This window comes from Cryptotermes secundus, unplaced genomic scaffold (assembly GCF_002891405.2).
Source record: "Cryptotermes secundus unplaced genomic scaffold, Csec_1.0 scaffold417, whole genome shotgun sequence".
Taxonomy (NCBI): Eukaryota; Metazoa; Arthropoda; class Insecta; order Blattodea; family Kalotermitidae; genus Cryptotermes; species Cryptotermes secundus.
The window spans coordinates 484,075-501,456 of record NW_019739949.1 but is presented as its reverse complement, the minus strand read 5'-3'; the positions used below and the strand labels follow the sequence as shown (position 1 = coordinate 501,456).

The window sequence follows — 17,382 nt, the reverse complement described above, 5'->3', positions numbered from 1 at the left end:
TAGCTGATGTAAGTGCTTGGCATATTCTGGGCCTGCAAATTTCACTAATTCTGCCGTGATGAGATTCATTCCTGGAGCTTTATTATTTTTCAATTTTTTGATAGCTTGTTCTACTTCTTTTATGGTTGGCGCTGGCTCTTCAGCTTCAAAATTTCCTTGATTCCGGTCTATGGCCATACCTTCCACTTGTTCAGAGGCGTTACTATTTAATAATTCCTCAAAATATTGCACCCATCTTTCCAGTATTGCTTCATCGCTACTCAATATTGTGTCTTCTTTATCTCTACATAAGGTTGTTCTAGGTTGAAAGTCCTTTTGACTCTTGTTTAGTTTTTGATAAAATGCTCTAATTTCGTTTGAACTTCTTAAACGCTCCAGTTCAATCAGTTCTTGTTTATCACATTCCCTTTCTTCTTTTTATGCAATCTTTTTTCTTTTCTTCTTGCTTCATTGTATTCTTCCACGACCCCTCGAGTATGGTTCCTTTGCTGCATTCTCTTATATGCCTGTTTTTTTTTCATTTGTCACTTGCTCACACTCTCCATCAAACCAATTCTTATACTTTATCCTTTCCATTCTTCCTAAGACTGCACCAGCAGCATTTATAATAACATCTCTGAGGCCCCTCCAAGCTTCACTGACATCCTCACTATCAGAGAGACCTGCCAGGCATTCACCAATTAATCCAGTATATCTGGTTGCAACTCCTTGTTCCACCAATTTTCCACAATTCAATTTCTTAGCCTGGGATCCATGTATCTTCCTTGCATTAGATATTCGACTTCTAATCTTGATATTATTAAGTAATGATCAGAGTCACTGTTGGCTCACCTGTAGCTCCTGACATCCATCAAATCTGAACAATGTCTTACATCTATTAGGATGTGATCAATTTGATTAAACACATTTCCATCAAGGGATTTCCAGGTTCGTTTATGTATATCCTTATGATTAAACATTGTACTACCTATTACCATGTTTCTTGAGGACACAACATTTATTAATCTCATCCCATTATCATTTGACTTGTTATGTAGGCTATGTTTTCCAATAACCGGTCTATATACTGTACATCCTCATTCCCCACTTTAGCATTCATGTCGCCTATGATTATTTTACAATCCCTTTTTGGACATTCGCCACATATTTCATCCAATTCATCATAAAAGGAGTCTTTCTCCTCATCACTTTTATCTTCAGTTGGCGCATGTGCACAAATAAGGCTATAGTTAAAAAACTTTCCCTTAATTTGTAGCCTACATGTTCTGTGAGATTTTGTCTGGAAGTCTAAAATAAGATGCTTCCTTTTTTTATTAACAATAAAACCTGTTCCAAACACGCGACTCTTCTTCTGACAGCTATAGAATACAACATGATCCCTCTTTTCCATGACTCCTTTACCAAACCACCTCAGTTCTTGTATAGCAGTGATATCTAGTTTATAGCTATCTAGTTGTTCAAGTAGCATTTTTAGTGCTCCGGCTCTGTAAAGAGATAGTACATTCCAAGATCCAAATCGCAAATCCTTTAAACATTTTCCAGGTTGTCTTGAATAGGTCCATCCAGCTACTCTTTCCTCGGATTTCTGAATAATTTACTTTTTACAATGTGAGGTCGTTAGCCTCACACCCAACCCCCAACCTGAAGGACCAGGGTATTCCTCTCTGTCTGGCTCCTACCCCTTGACCTGTCCAGCATGGGTGGCCCTACCAGTAGCTATGCTACCGCTGGCATAGCTCTCAGGGTCTCAGGAGCTCTCAAACCCCACCACCAAGATAAGGTGGAGATACCATTGATGGGGATTCAGCAGTCCCTCCAGGTAAATAATGAGAGTCCCTTACAGTGGGATAGGGATAGTGTAGTCAGTACAGCGACTGGCTATGGGCTGGATGACTGAGGGGTTGGAGTTCCAAGCCCCAGTAGAGTCAAGAATTTTCACTTTTCCAATCGTCCAGACCGGCTCTGGGGTTCAGCCAACCTCATATACAATGGGTACCGGGGGTAAAGCCGTTGGGGCGTGAAGCTCACCACTGGCTTCCAACTAGTGCCAAGGCGAAGAAAATATGCATCTATAAATTCACTCCCCCATACGTCTTCATGGCGTAGTGATTAATTAGTTAAGCACAGGGACAGCTTTACATTTTACCTTGCAGTGGGCCATCACCACATCTTTCCACGACCTTTCAATTCGTTATTCACTATCATCCAATGATTCGACCTTATACAGTGCGTACAATCAAGTGCGCGCCGCGGCTGCAATTTGCCGTGAGGAGTTGCAACTCCTCCCCGCGACTGCATCCGTTCTGCGGTGGTATGACTCACGGCAAATTGCAGCCGCGGCGCGCACTTGATTGTACGCACTGTATAAGTGCAGTTACTAACGGAATTTTTAAATAAAGTACTAATAAATACATACAAAATTTCCATACCACTGCTGCAAGAATTGTGCTCCAATCCGAGCGACGATAAGCACGATCAAGCCCATCAAGCACGATGGATCGGCTAAACGGGCTTCCGGAAGGGGGGGGGGAGGGGATGGCTGACGAAGAGAGTGGTGGACAGCGAACCGTGTCCGTGGATGGTTGTGGCCGTTGTAGAAGTTAGTGGTTGTAATTGCACATGCTCGTATATTACCATCGTTTAAAGTACTGAAGTTAAAGCTATGGGAAAGGGTAGAAAAGCTAGGAAAAAAGACAGAAGCTTTGCACAGAAGAGGCGAGCTAAAGAGGTTCGTTATTACGAGTTGAATGTTCAAAACAGTTGTATAAATGAAATGGAGGTTAGGGCAATCATTGAAGTTGAATATTGAGAGCAGCAAGCCTACTCATATTTGTATTCATTTAAGTAAATAAACCTTAAATACGCCATCTGGATGTAGTATTACTTGTATATTAAACTATGAAAGGTGGCACATCTAACTACATTTATTTTGCGCGTTATTGTGTTTCAGAACAAATGGGACGAGAAAGCGCCAAGGCAGTCTTATGAGGAAATAGTACGAGAAAATGCAGAGTTTGAAAATTATTATAAGGTAAAATATTTGAATTCATATGCACTCCTGTGGATGTTATATCCAAGATGAATAAATACGCAAACTATTTTACAGTGCTGGTAAGGCTTCACAAAAATTCTTAATTCTTCACAGTTTCTGTGTTCAGTGATCTTAACAATTTAAAATAGAATTTGCATTAGGATGTTTATCTACATCATTATCTGAATGGATCCATAGGATTCTAATTGATCACTGTTAACTTTGTAACATGTTTTAAAATCCAGCTGCAACAAATCTGCCCTGATGAAGAATGGGAAAATTTTATGGCAACAATTAAAGAAACTTTACCAACAGCATTTCGTATAACTGGATCAAAATCAGAAGCAAGAGCTCTGCTGGGAATTGTGAAAGGGAAATTCTTCAAGGATTGTCTCTTAAACCCATCACAGCCAGATGAGAATAGCCAGAAAATAGACAAGGAAATAGAACAGAAGAAACCAATTTGCTTACCATGGTAAGTTATTTTTAATATTTTGATGCCTGAAATTCAACTAAATAATATACAAAACCTAAGTTTCTACCTAACATAACACACTGTACACTCATTACAAATACTAAAGAATTAATGATGTTTTGTAGAGATAAATGCAGTTTATTCTGATAATACATGAAACATAAATACGCTCTGTGAGAAAGATGTTGAGTTTTTAAATGTTAAAGTAGCTTGTACATACATTACTGTGCTTTAAAGCATCATTTTCCACAGTGGGAATATGCCCCCTCTCCCCATGGGGCTGACGCTTTTCCACGGGCCACCAGAACATTTTCTGACAAAGATGCTGACTTAATTTTAATCCTGAAAGACTATAAATAGTGGTAATGCTCCATCCTTGTATTCAGGATGTGGTCAGTTCAAATCTTGACCAGGAGATGGCTGTTTGGACTGAGGTTTCTGTGATATGCTTCATCCCCTTCAAGTAAATGTGACCATGGTCATTTCCTTCCAGACCCCCTCCAGTGCATGAATTGTCCTACCATCTGATGCTATATGGTATAGATATTGACAGCATCATAAAATAAATCACACGAATATACTTTATAGATATCATTAAGGCTCATTGCCATGCAGTCTTGTATGAATGTATAAGGGGTGGGCCTTCTTGGCCCTTGCACCATGACCACAGTGATCTCTTGTGCCTGAAATGCAGTCTTAAGGCATGAAATGTCTTCGCATGCTCAATTCCTGGGATCATGTGTTTGAATCCCACTCAAGGCATGGATGTCTCACTGAGTTTATTCCCTGTTCGTGTTGTTCTGTGTGTAGGTATCGGCCTCGTGTCGGGCTGATCTCCTGTCCAAGGAGTCCTACCGACTGTCTTAAGATTAAGAAACTAAAGTGAAATGAAGTGTTTTGTGGATGCCCTTTGCTCCAAAGTTGGAGCAACAGGAATAGATGAATATAGAAGGTTCATTAATAATTACTTTTTGAAAATTTTAAATTGCATTTCAAGCCCATATTATAGGCTGAGGGTCCAGAAACATTTTTATTCACATTATTAGAGCCTTAGCCTAACCTACTTTGGGAACAACCGTTTCAACAGTTGAAAATCTTTCATATCGTTTTTATCCATAGGCTTATATAATAATGCAGATTATGTGAAATTGTAAGTTACTTTGTTATACATGAAATGTTGCAGTGACCATTCTCCATCGAACACCAATGCTCCCTCCTTAAGTATTCTCGTTCTGAGGCATAGCTCTGCTTTGNTATATACTAAAACTTGTTAAGATTATTTATCTTATCTGTCCCAATTCTAACACCACGTATAGTTTCACCACTATGGGAGTCGTTCCTCTTATTCTCAGGGTATATCGTGTCTCGTGTTGTGTGTTCCCTGTTTGGTTGCGGGTGTTGTAATCAACATTAAAACAACATTAAAACACAGGAACTATAACAGTCACACTCCAGATATCACTGCACTACAGCACACATAAATGTATCAATTCACACATTAAATCTTCTGCGAACTTCCTGTGGCTATCTTCCAACGAGAACTCAGAACTCTTTCACTGTCACCGTCACCATCACCGCCACTGCCACTGTCAAATCAATATGAAGACTTGTCTTCAGTCACTTTGTGCTCCTCTGTCCTCATCTGTATTCAGCTGATCTTCACAGTTCTCTAAGGACATTCTCCATTCTTGTCTGTGTTTAGCTCTAGTACTTAGAGGTGACAGTCCTCTGACACAGAGTAAGAGAAGTATTGATAGTGGTGGGGAGAGCTCCAGCATGCCGACAAGTGTGACAGGGAATGCAGTACAGGCGTTCTCAAAAGGAAATAACTTCTTACCTCATTGTGTTGCATAGTGATGGTGGTTTATTCTCGTTGATGTTCACACATCTGATGTTAAGTTTTAAGTGCCGAATGGCAGACTAGTATGCACTATACACTATTATATCCATTTTTTGACTACGTAGAAATCATTAATTGTTCTTCGCACCACAGACTCGTTAAAGTTGTCTAAAGTGGCTAGTGAAGATTTCCTAGGTCTTTCTTTATGGGGTGTCGAAAAGGAAGTGGAAGCCCCAGATTCGATATTTTTTGTTTCTCATATTCTTCTGACACTACTTTCCAATACACCTGTTGCCTTTGCTACTTCCACTCCTATGTTCTTCACTGTAATTGTTGGCCCAGCCTCTTTCATATACTTATATACGTTACTAACAATTTTTCTTGATTGTGAATTCAACACTTTTCCACTCAATTTACTTCATGTAGGTGGCATGTTAAAGGAGATAGAAAAAAGTACAAATATAAACAAACAAAATAGAAAATCAACGAATAATAATAAACAATAAAATAAAATATTGTCATGTGTCACCACTTGACTTCTGGCCCAATACTTCAGTGTGACGTCTCAACTATCTTTGGCCGTGGTTGGATCTCAGCTGTCTTCGGCGACATCTATCCCGATACTGACTTCTTGCTGTCTTCTGTCTCTGTAGCTCTCGGCTTATGTAGATGTTCTGCGGACTGGATACCAGACACCATTCCTCACTGTTTCATTTCTACTGTCCGCTGTTATGTAACAGGCACAATGAACTCTCTGTAGTTCATTTCTGGGTAGACATGTTCGTTGCTTCTGCATTGTCTACGCAACGGCTCCCTGTTCTTTGCGTTACCATGGAAGTGCCTATTCCAAACTCACGTGTTCAGCAATCCGTTGCCTCAGGAATGCTCCTTCGCAACGGTCTGTTTGAATTCGATTGGTTGCTGTTGGAACTCACCAGTTTCCATTGTAGCCGTTGCGCGGTGATGGACATAAGGTAATGCATCACAATATTAATACAGTAATACTTTCTGTGTTAGCTTCGCCTTGTCTGATGTTGCGAACATTCTCATTATCATGAGTTTATGTGACTTCTGCTTGTTGCCTGCATAATTTTGTTATATAATCATATACATATGGGATTTTGAATGCCATGTGCAAATCGCGGACTGGTGTACGCCTTGGAAAATTGCCAGTGATGTGGAGAACCTTGTTTTGCAGGCCCTGCAATTTCACTAGATGAGTGGCTGCTGCGAATTCCCAGGCGTAGTTAGTTAGTTACTTACTGGAGAGGGTGGGTTTCCCCATGCACTTAGACCAGTATTGGTCCATTGTGCTTCCCTCTATGATATTCTACCAGTCTCTATACCCTACCCATATTGGTGCGTACTGTCAGTCCCGACCGAGCCAGTGAGTTCGGCCTCTACTGTCTTGGCCGTATCTATAATGCTTGCCCCATCTATCAGAGGCGTTAGAGACTACTGTTGGGCGGGAAATGTCCTTGAATTTGGCTCAGTGACCTCCTTTGGAGATATGAGGTTCTTTTACGTGCCGTAAAGCTACGACATGGGACCCACGGCTTAAAGTCCCTCCCGGAGGACTTGTTCCCTGAATTTTTCCGCCCTTAAAAATTCCACGACTTCCACCGGGTTTGAACCCGCGTACCACAAGTCATGAGGTGGGAACATTACCTCTAGACTACGGAGGCCGCTATCCCGGGCATAAGTCATTACGGATCTAGTAAGAGCTTTGTGGAGGGTCGTTTTAATGTTAACGCTCAATCGCTCACTTTTGAATAGGGAATATACTCTAATGAATGTTCTGAAGGCCTTGGCTTCAATCATTTCTATGTGCAATCTCCATGTAACTCTCTTATCAAGGAATACACGTAGATATTTTGCATTATTTACAAATGGAATATTTTGTCCATTTAGAGTGAGACAAGACTCAGGCGGTCGACGACCACGAGAGAAGTAGACCCCACTGAGTCTTATCTTCATTAATTTTAATATTCCAACGCTCACACCAGGTTTCCATTGAGCTGAGACTGTGCTGGAGTTTTCTAACAATAAAACCCTCCTTGTGATCTGTCGCATACAGACAGGTGTCATCCACAAAGAGGGCCAAGTGAACACCATGTGTTTGGGGGGCATCATTTATGTACAAATTGAAAAGAGTAGGGGAAAGAACTGAACCTTGTGGCACCCCTGCTTGCATTTCCCTTGGGGTTGTCATTTCACCTTCAACCGAAACCCTGAATTTACATTGAGAAAGAAAGGAGCCAATAAGCTTGGTCAAACTGTTTGAGAATTCCAATTTTGATAACTTATACAGCAAGCCTGAGTGCCACGTGGTATCAAAGACTTTTTCGATGTCCAAGAACACCCCAGCTGTAGACATTTTATTGTTGAAATTAAAGGTTATGTGGTCCGCCAGCCTCATACCTTATAATATCATGCTGTGACGTGCACAAAAACCAAACTGGCTTGTGTTGAGCAGGCCTCTTTCTTCAATATGTTTTTGTAGTAATTTCAAAATTACTTTTTCGAATAGTTTTCCTGTCGTGGACAGGAGGCTGATCAGACATAAATTCTGTGGGAATTTTGGGTCTTTACCAGGTTTTGGTAAAGTTATTAATTTTTCTTCCTTCCAAGTATTTGGAAAATGAGAGAGCCGAAGACAGTGATTAAATAAATGAGTTAGGTGAACCAGTGATCGCCTTGGAAGTTGCCTGAGGCATTCATTTGGGATGCCATCAATTCCACAGGCTTTTCTTAATTTCAAGGAGTTTATCAATTTTTGTATGTCACATGGTCTGATTCTTTGAGGGGGTTTGTCATCTATGGTTTCGAGCAGAGCTTGAACTCTTGCCTCCACCTGCCATTCATGGTTATCGTTGCACAGATCGTGCAGCGTGAACTGAATTTCCAAACAATCAGCAGTTGTGTTGGCGTTTTTGAATGGGTGAAATTTAAGGCCAGAAGAACCATGAATAGCAGTTGGTGCCCTTGGTCCATCCCTCTTTAGGAGGGATTTCGCAATTGTCCATATACCATGAGGTGTGACTTCAGTGTTACCTATTTTTGTTTCCCACCGTTCAAGTGCCTTTTTTGGGTCATTCAACTGATTGATTTTGTGACTCAATTTAGTGCCGTCTTGCATGCTGGATCCCTGGTTTCTTGCCACAATTTTTCGCAGCCTCTGCTTATGTTTTAGCAGGCGATCTAGACCAGGAAGATCGTTGTTTATGTCCGAAAGTGTAACTTCTCTTGTGGACAACCTATATGCCGAAGCAATAGAGGCTGCAAAGTTGCATGTCCCTTTATCGGCTTCTATCCCAGACTTAATTTCTATTTTAGGTGATATTAACTCAGAGGCGAGGCTTTGAAACCACTCCCAATCTGTGAATTTTTCGGTAGGTTCCTAATGTTAACATGATCCAGTATGTGGAATACTATTGGTAGGTGATCTGAATCCAAAATATTGGAGACGATGGCATCTGACATTCTGATATTTTTGTGGACCACAATATCCAGCATGTCACCATTTCCCGTAGGGGAATAATGAGTGGGGCACTGTGGTGCTGAGATTTCGAAATCACTCATATTAAATAAATCCATGAGTTTCAATCCTGAGGGGTTTGAAACTCTGCTATTCCAAAATGGGTGTTTAGCATTCAAATTACCTGATAGGCTGATAGCATGATAAGCCTTAGCTTCAGTATTATCAGGATTCCCAGGCTTTGGAATAAATGTCACTTTGACTTGCCTCCAGGCCGTAGGTGTACACCCATACGCCAAGCATGCCCTGAATATGCGGCATACATGTGGGACTAAATGTTCCACCCCTTGCTGCAGAAGTGCTGGTACAATTCCATCTGTTCCTGCAGACTTAAATGGTTTGAAGGCACCTAATGCCCATCTAATTTTTGATTGATTGATTACCTGTTTGATCAGGTTCCAGTCTCCCCTGTTCGTTATGTGTCCACTTACGCCCAGGTTCTGCTGGCCCTGCCCATCACCTAAATCATGAATCAGCTTTGAATCAGGAAAGTGAACGCTGAACAGTTCTTTCAGTGTCCCTTTTCCAATTTGGGTATACTTACCGTCAGGTTGTTTGATAGTACTGACCTTATTGGTTGTCTGTTTTGCCATGACCTTCATGAGTCTGGCAATGCCCAGCAAATCACTGATCTGGCAGTACCTTCTCCATGCAGATAGCTTGTCTTTCCTTATTTATTTATTATAACAGGTAAGAGTTTCCTTGTAGGTGTCCCAGTGCCCTATTCTTTTTGCCATATTAAATAGCTTTCTTGTTTTAGCTCTTAGCCCACTCAGCTTTTTATTCCACCAAGGTGCATTTCTTGGTGAGCAAGTGGTCTTGGCTGGACAATTATGATAATAGGACAAGATAATGGCCCATTGCAACTGGTTGACAGATCGATCTATGTCCGTTATCGTGCCTATACTTTGCAAAATAATCTCCACATTCACCTTTAGGTTGTCCTTGTATGGCATCCAATTGGTTCTCCTAGGATTTCTAAAGATAACTTTTTGTTGTTATGTTACCTGTTTGAAAGCATATGTATCTGTAGTCTGATAGAGACAGCTTGCCAGATACATGCCAATTACTTACCAGGTTTCCTATTTTATTTGTCTCTAGTGTCAAGTCAATAACCTCCTTCCTATTGCAGACCACAAAGTAGGGTTCATTACCATGGTTTGGAAATTCCATAAGGCTTTCTCTCCTTGGGCTGGTGCCGGTGCTCTCCCACAAAATGTGGTGTGTGTTGGCAACATACCCAACAATGAGTTGCTTTTTCCTGCTATAGCAGTGGTCTATAATGTCCCTCATTTCCTTAGTTGGTGGTGGTTCATCTGAGTCTTATGGAAGGTAGGCTGAAGCAACAATCAGCTCCTTGCAACCTCTTTGATATGTGTATGTTATCCTCACTGCCTTTTCATCCCTAGAACAGAGCTCCAGCAAAGGTAAGGCATTAATATGATTCCTGATATAAATACAGGATCTTGCATTGTTACCAGGTGCATCAGAGTAGACCCCCTGTGTTGGTTAAGCCTCTTATTTGACCCTTGTATAACCAAGTTTCCTGAATGGGTGCTACATCTGCCTTTCCCTCAGCTAGCTGCTGGCATAAAGTTATCATGGCTGCTTTGCTGTGGTGTAGGTTAGTCTGAAGGAATTTTATGTTGTGTGTGTATATTGTATTTGGTTATGTTTAAGTTTATTTGTGCCTGTATATCTGTTTATTTATTATCCTTTCCATTCAGGGGAGTGGTCAGTTTACATCTTCCTTTCCTCCCTATTCTCAGACTAAGTTCTGTTCGAAGGGGTCCCCTGATTTGCTCTACTTCAGTCATCCGACGAGGGAGTGGGTATATCATCTTCCTCCCCCTCAGAGGCAGATTTTGAGAATGCTGTGTCTAGCACAGTTTCTTTTTGGTGCTGAACTTCAGGATCTTTCAGCACTTTAAGTTCCCTGTTAAGAGTCCTATAAAGATCTTATGTCCAGTCCTGTTTTATAATAGTATAAGAGTCCCAGTCTATGAGTAAGATAAGCCTCTGGCCTTTCAGCTCAGATGGCTTATTGAGTACCCTCCAGCACTCAGTGTGGAGTCCTGGATTAAGGTTCACGATCCATTTCAGCAGCTTTTCCTGATTCTGGGCAACTTTGTCCCTAATCCTGAGAGCCACTTTAACAGGTTTGGATAGGTTCTTGGCATCATTAGTCTTCAGCCTGACCCCCGATTCCAGCCTGTAGTTGTCAGTATCTTTGATTAGTCATTGGCCAGACTGTTGGTCAGTGCATATATAAATAAGTGCACCTCCATCCAGTCTGTAAGACTTCAGGTGTGGTAGTTCTCCTAGTGGAGTCCTACATAACACCTCCTCCAGGGCTTCCAGAATGGAGTTCTAGTCATCATCTGTTAGCTTATCTTCAGGATGTTTCCCTGAAGATAGCTACCTTTATGTTGGTCATAGCCTCCTTGTAAGTCCCTGGTCCTTTACAGTCCCTGGGCTTCTTCAGAGTTCTGGCCGTTTCTGTAGGGGTACTGCCCTCCGACCTTGGCCTTTTAAAGGTGCCGGTGGGGGTTTCTCCCTGCTTGGGCAGGGTTGCGACCAGGGAAACCTGCATGAAGGAGTCTCCCTTGGGGGTGGCATATAAGCTCCCCCCATTCGAACCCTTCCACATGGGTTGGTTAGACCATTTTAGAGTGTTGAGCCCGAAAGCTTGAGGCACCTTATTGGTACTCTAGAGAGACAGCTCAAACAGCCAGAGCTGTACGAGTACTCTCCCATATTTGTCCCGGGTAGACCGTAGTGATACCCAAGAGTCATTATGCTGCCGCATAAGAGGCTCTGGTCGTAGAAATGCCAATGACCTTTATGGGAACTTAGCTGCCAGTCCCCGGCTAGTCATACTAGTCCAGACCCCGAGACTGTCATTGCCCAGTGGGACCACGAGGAGGTGTCCCAAAGCTGTGCCCCAACGCATGCCTGGTCCATGATTTGTCCCCACCAAAGACACAGCCGTAGTTCGGCCAACCTCATAGAGGATGGCGTCATTACTACCCGTCATTACTACACAGGTCACAGTTACTCCTGCCAAGAATGTAGGTAAAGATCCACATGTTCATAATCTCTACATTATATGGAGGTGAGTGGTCAGCTTCACACATCAGCCAGTTTATCCCAAGGGAAGGAGCCCACAGTACCCATTGGGTAGTATGCTAGGTAGGCCCCAGAGGAGTTTTGAACAAAGAGTAAAATCTCTGCTTTTGCAGAAATCAAACCCCAGTTCCTCAGTTGTCTAGCCTAGTAAGTATACCAGTTGAGCAGTCCCAGCCCCAATGCATGGATGCAGTTCACATCATTCTGTGTTGCTGTATTAGATACCATTCCCAGAGCCAATGTGAATGCTGAGGTTGAGTTATTTAATGACATTGTCATTGTTGAGACTGTATGGTGTCAGGTGGTAGCATGATGACTGATGAATGATGAATTGGAAAGTATTTGGAAGGAAGCAGTCGTGGCCTATTCAAGGTACTATCCTGGCAGTTTTCATATAGGGACTTAGGAATACTATAGAAATTTCAGGTAGCATAGCCCCTTGCCCTGGCTGAAATTCAGGCCAAGTATGTCCCAAGTAAATGCCAAAGTGGTGCCTCTGAGGTGTGTTCACAAAGGTCCCAAAATTTGTTTGTAAGTAATATCTTTTTTTACTTAGAACTTATTGAATATTATCCTCTTCAGAAGAGTCCCTTTGCACAGCAGTGCACCTCTCCCACTGCCTTTTCTACTTTCTGAAGCACTCTTTGAAAGGTATCTGTGGTATCACCTTCATGTCCTTTGTCACATTAGTGATTATGTATTCCACTGTGTGAAATCTTCTTCCTTTTTGGGTAATTTTGAGTTTAGGGAATAGAAGAAAGTCAGGAGGGGTGAGGTCAGGTGAACAAGTGGGGTTGTGGAAGGGTAGGAATTGAATATTTTGCCAAGAATTGTCTATGACAGAGCTGTATGAGCAGACACATTATCGTGATAGAGGAGCCATCCTCCTGCAGTCAACATTTTAGTCACTTTCTTCATACTGCATCCCACAGACGTCTCAGAACAGCCAGCTAGAAATCTTGTTTGTCTGACCTTCAGGAGGGAATTCATAATGCAGTGCCTCACTGATTGAAAACAACAAAGCAGCATTGCTTTCTCGTGCAAGCACACCTGTCGTGTTTTCTTGGGGTGAGGCGAAGCAGGACTCTTCCAGTATGAGGAGTGTTGTTTGGTTTCAACATCATAACTCTTGTCACCATTAATGACATTTTTCAAAAGATTTTAGCGGTCAAGAGTCTTGGCACAAATTTTGATGAATTCCTAAATCTTCATTAAAATTGTGTGACATGAACCAGTGGATATTCCAGCCTCTTCTGCAACTTCTTGGACAGTCAGTCAACGATTTACACAAATAATATTTTTCACCTGGGCAGTCAGAGGTTTGAGTTTTGAAGTTGTCTAGTGTTGTGCCCCAGATGGGGTTCACTGACTGTACTTACCCCCTATCAGACATCTGTGGAAATCTCTTGCTCCATGCAGTGAGGCAATACTTGCCTTCTGAACAGGTAGAAATCACTTGGGGCCAAATTGGGACTGTACAGCAGATGTGTCAGAAGGTTCCATTTCAGTTTCTGGAGGGTTTCCATTGTTGTTTTGGCCGTATGGGGACTTGCATTGTCTTTGCCATCACTTTTCCTGCTGAACGGCTCCTCCACACTCTCTTGGATTTGGGAGAACTGATATGCTGCCACTCACATGATAACTGCTGGGACTCGGGAATGACGTAGTGTACCCACGTTTCATCGGTGGTCACTATAGACTTTAAGAATTCATCACCTTCATCTTCAAACTGCTGTAGGAGATGACTGGCAGCTTACATGTACGCCATTTTGTTCATGTCCGTCAAACACACGGTTCCATGAGAGACACTCTTCCCCATACTGTTGTTGGAGTCTGTGGTGAATTTCAGTGTACGGGACGTTTTCTCCAACGAGGAATTTGATCACAATGCGTTGTTCCATGCTCCACGGTACCTTCTGTTTGCTCATCACTGTAGCAACTCCCAGACAGGACTGAACAGGTTCTAACCCAAACAGGAGGGAGGGTGGAGGTTGTGGCTTCACTCTCTCAAGGTCGCACAGCTTCTGCGCAGTGTGGCTTGTTTACACACAGATCAGTCCTGGTCATATGTATATGAACCACCTTGTATTAACACACACACACACACACACAATCTTTGATTACACACCCTGCATGAACCTCTTAAAATTTACTACTCATAGTTGACTAAACATACATGGCACAAACCAAATTTTTTATCCTAACCATCATTGAACCAGGATCCATACTGATAATCACTCAATGACTCGATACAGACAAGATACTCACTCATGCTGAGGTTGGTAAAAATTATGAACAATGGTGCCATCACAGCTCCTTCCCACAAGCTCTATCACACAACTGATTTTCCAGTTTGACTGTCCTGGGCAGCTGCTCGAGTCAGATTGCTCTGAGTGACACCTCAAGTCAGAGTACTTGCAGCTTCTCCCATTTGAGCCCCCAAAAAACCCAGCTTTCTCACAACTCAGGAAAATGCTGCCCACTCATACCATAAAATAGGCAAATTCCTCCTGGCTGATAACCTGTCCTGCAAAAGTGAGACTTGCCTCTGTGTCGTTCACTCAATTTGCCAGCATTTTCTATCAACTAGAGAACTGAAGCCAGGTGTCTAAGGAATGTGCTGCATCCAGTGGTGATGTCAACTCTGGTTTCTGGCTAGCCAATCTGTGGTTCACTTAACATATTCCAATTTACAAAACATAATACATTTCTAGTAAACTGGACATAATATCGCCCCTTGTTAAATAAAATCATACCCCTTAATATCCAGGGCACAACACTAGATCACTCATCGTCTGTTAAAGTTCTTCCATTTTTAAAAAGGTTGAACCATTTGGAAGTTATTGTTTGACTCAAGGCATAATCACTGTAAGCTTCGCACAACATGTTGTGGGTTTTTGTAGCTGTTTTCCCTACTTTGAAACAGAATTTAACACAAATTCTTTGTTCCTTTACGGACACCATAATGAATGTCTCATGACAACAGTACGTCGATCACAAAACCAATTATGAAAACTAAACAGAACATCCTATTTACTAGAACCAAAATGGCTTCCATAACTAATGGCCAGTTTGCAGGATCATTCAAACAACATTTAACATGACCAGTGCACTTCTCCTCCATGCCCTCATTTCTGGAACTTTTTGAACAAACCTCATATACCAACCTGTACCACTTCAGAATGCTGTTGAGTTTAGTGTGTATAAGGGAGTATCTAAGGAAGTTTTTTTTTTTATCTCTGCAGTTCTGTCAGATTAGAAAGAGACAGAAGGAATGTTGTCAGAGGATCCAAACTCTGATGTGGAGAATTCTGATTGTGATGCCAAGTAAAACTGTTTGGATAGCTCATGTGAAAACAAACATATGCTTATGAAACTGCAGAGAATTTGAAGTAGACTTTCAGAATGATATTTATTGAAAGAAGTAACATTGTATTCAATTTTTGATCATCTCAGTTAAGACATCATAATGATTCATAAAACCTACTTCCTTATTAATAGGTTTGTGGTCCTACAGATCTGTTACTTTGTTTTTGTGATATTTACTTAAATACATTGAATTTGAGAGATATAAACTCAAAGTTTGGCTCAGTTTTGTCTGAAATGTAGGTGTGTTTGTGACTTATACAGGCACCAAATTTTGCATGACTTGTTCTGGTGTTTCATTAGTTATCGCCATGAAATGAAAGTCTCTAGATTTCAGGCAGCCACATTTCTGTTCTACATGCCATAAAAAGAATACCATAACATATGCTGTATACTTTTTTGAAGATCCTGTATGGTCCTATATCATGTGGTGTTGTCACTCCCATCTCACAGATATATGTGGCTGCCATGTTTTTGTTGTGAATGGTGCAGTATTCAAAGCGTATGTGCTTGTGGTGCCTTATAGTCTTGTGGTTCAAAAATGCTGTAAATGTTGTCTCTGAGCATCATATTGTGCATGTACAACTTATCTTTATGTTCTGTCACCACAGTAGTGTGTATAATGACACTGTATATGAGGACTCTTTGGAACGTAGCCTTCGTTTATTTTAGGCAACTAATGTAGGATTGGGGGACAGCTTGCACATGCAAGGTAGCATCACATGACTTACTGCCTTGTAAACCATCACATAACTGCTCACCTGGTGTTTGTTCTTCTCTCAACAAAGTGAGTTATGATGTGTCCTGCAATTGGTAATCCCATCAGCTGCAAAATTTGTGCTGTTATCTGCTTTCTTTATGCTAAAAGGATGAGTCTTGCGGAAATCCATCATGAATTATGCTTGATTTACGGCCAAGATGTAATGAGTGAAGGAACTGTAAGACATTGATGTAGAATATTCAAAGATGGGCAAACAAATGTTCAGAAAGAAGAGTGAAATGGTCAGCCATCTGTAGTGAGTGGTGATCTTGTTCAAAGTGTTGACCAAAAAATTTGTGAAAGACAGCATTTCACAATTTCAGAGTTTTCATTTGAATTTCCACAAATTGCATGCACTGTTTTCTATAAGATTATCACAAGTTTTGCACATGCTGGTTTCCAGAAATTCCCATGGGTGTACACAAAATGAAGGGAATTGTTTCATCTTTGACTTTTTTAGAGTGATGCCATAAAGATGGTGATGAATTTCTCAATCACATCATAAGAGTAACAGGCGATAAATCCTGGGCTTCATGCTGAATGCTGAAACCAAAGAGCAGTGAAAGCAATGGATGCCCACACATTCACCAAACAAGTCAAAAAAGTTTAAACAGATCTTTATAGAGTCCATCCTGTTGCATGTACGGCACTCTAAAGATGTGTGACCATTCAACTGTTTATTAAAAATCATCACATGTTTCGACCATCCAACTGGTCATCATCAGATGATACAATACTTTCAAGTGTTTTTGAATTGCAACCATTTTAACTAACATATGGGCTCATACTTTGTTCCTGTCTACTCTCTGTGCTACCCCATAAACAGGGAGCAGAACTATGGAAAACCAAAACCACCCAAGAACAAGACTATGAAGTATAGGAGAAGTAAACAAGTCACATTCACCTACCATGGCCCAGCAGTCCGAACGATAACTAAGTTGTTTAGGAGTATTGAGCTGAAGATAGCATACAATTTTTTTTTAATTGTAGGGGAAAAAATGTAAATACAAAAGAGGCTTAGGCAATGCCCATCTGTCCTTCTGTAGCACATTCTAATAACCATCTTATTCTATAATAGCGGTAGCCCCGTGATTGTTAATATAGATCTAGACTTAAATCTGTATGTATACTGTAAATAATCAGTGCAGTTACTTTGATAGCATACAAGACAGAGAATACATTAAGGAGCCATCTATGAACAAAGAAGATGGTAACCAATAAATATGAATTAAGCTGAATGTAC

At 41.3% G+C, this 17,382-nt stretch overlaps 1 protein-coding gene across 1 annotated transcript in view; it reads left to right on the top strand.

Moving 5' to 3' along the window:
• The first annotated feature begins 2,539 nt into the window (after positions 1-2,539).
• The window catches only part of LOC111872112 (tRNA (cytosine(34)-C(5))-methyltransferase), a 74,435-nt gene continuing 59,592 nt past the window's right edge, over positions 2,540-17,382 (top strand). Inside the window, exons 1-3 of the mRNA XM_023865685.2 lie at positions 2,540-2,728; positions 2,951-3,031; positions 3,277-3,506. Coding sequence (XP_023721453.1) covers positions 2,663-2,728; positions 2,951-3,031; positions 3,277-3,506 — 377 coding nt within the window. The 5' untranslated portion in view covers positions 2,540-2,662. The remainder of the gene's footprint in view (positions 2,729-2,950; positions 3,032-3,276; positions 3,507-17,382) is intronic.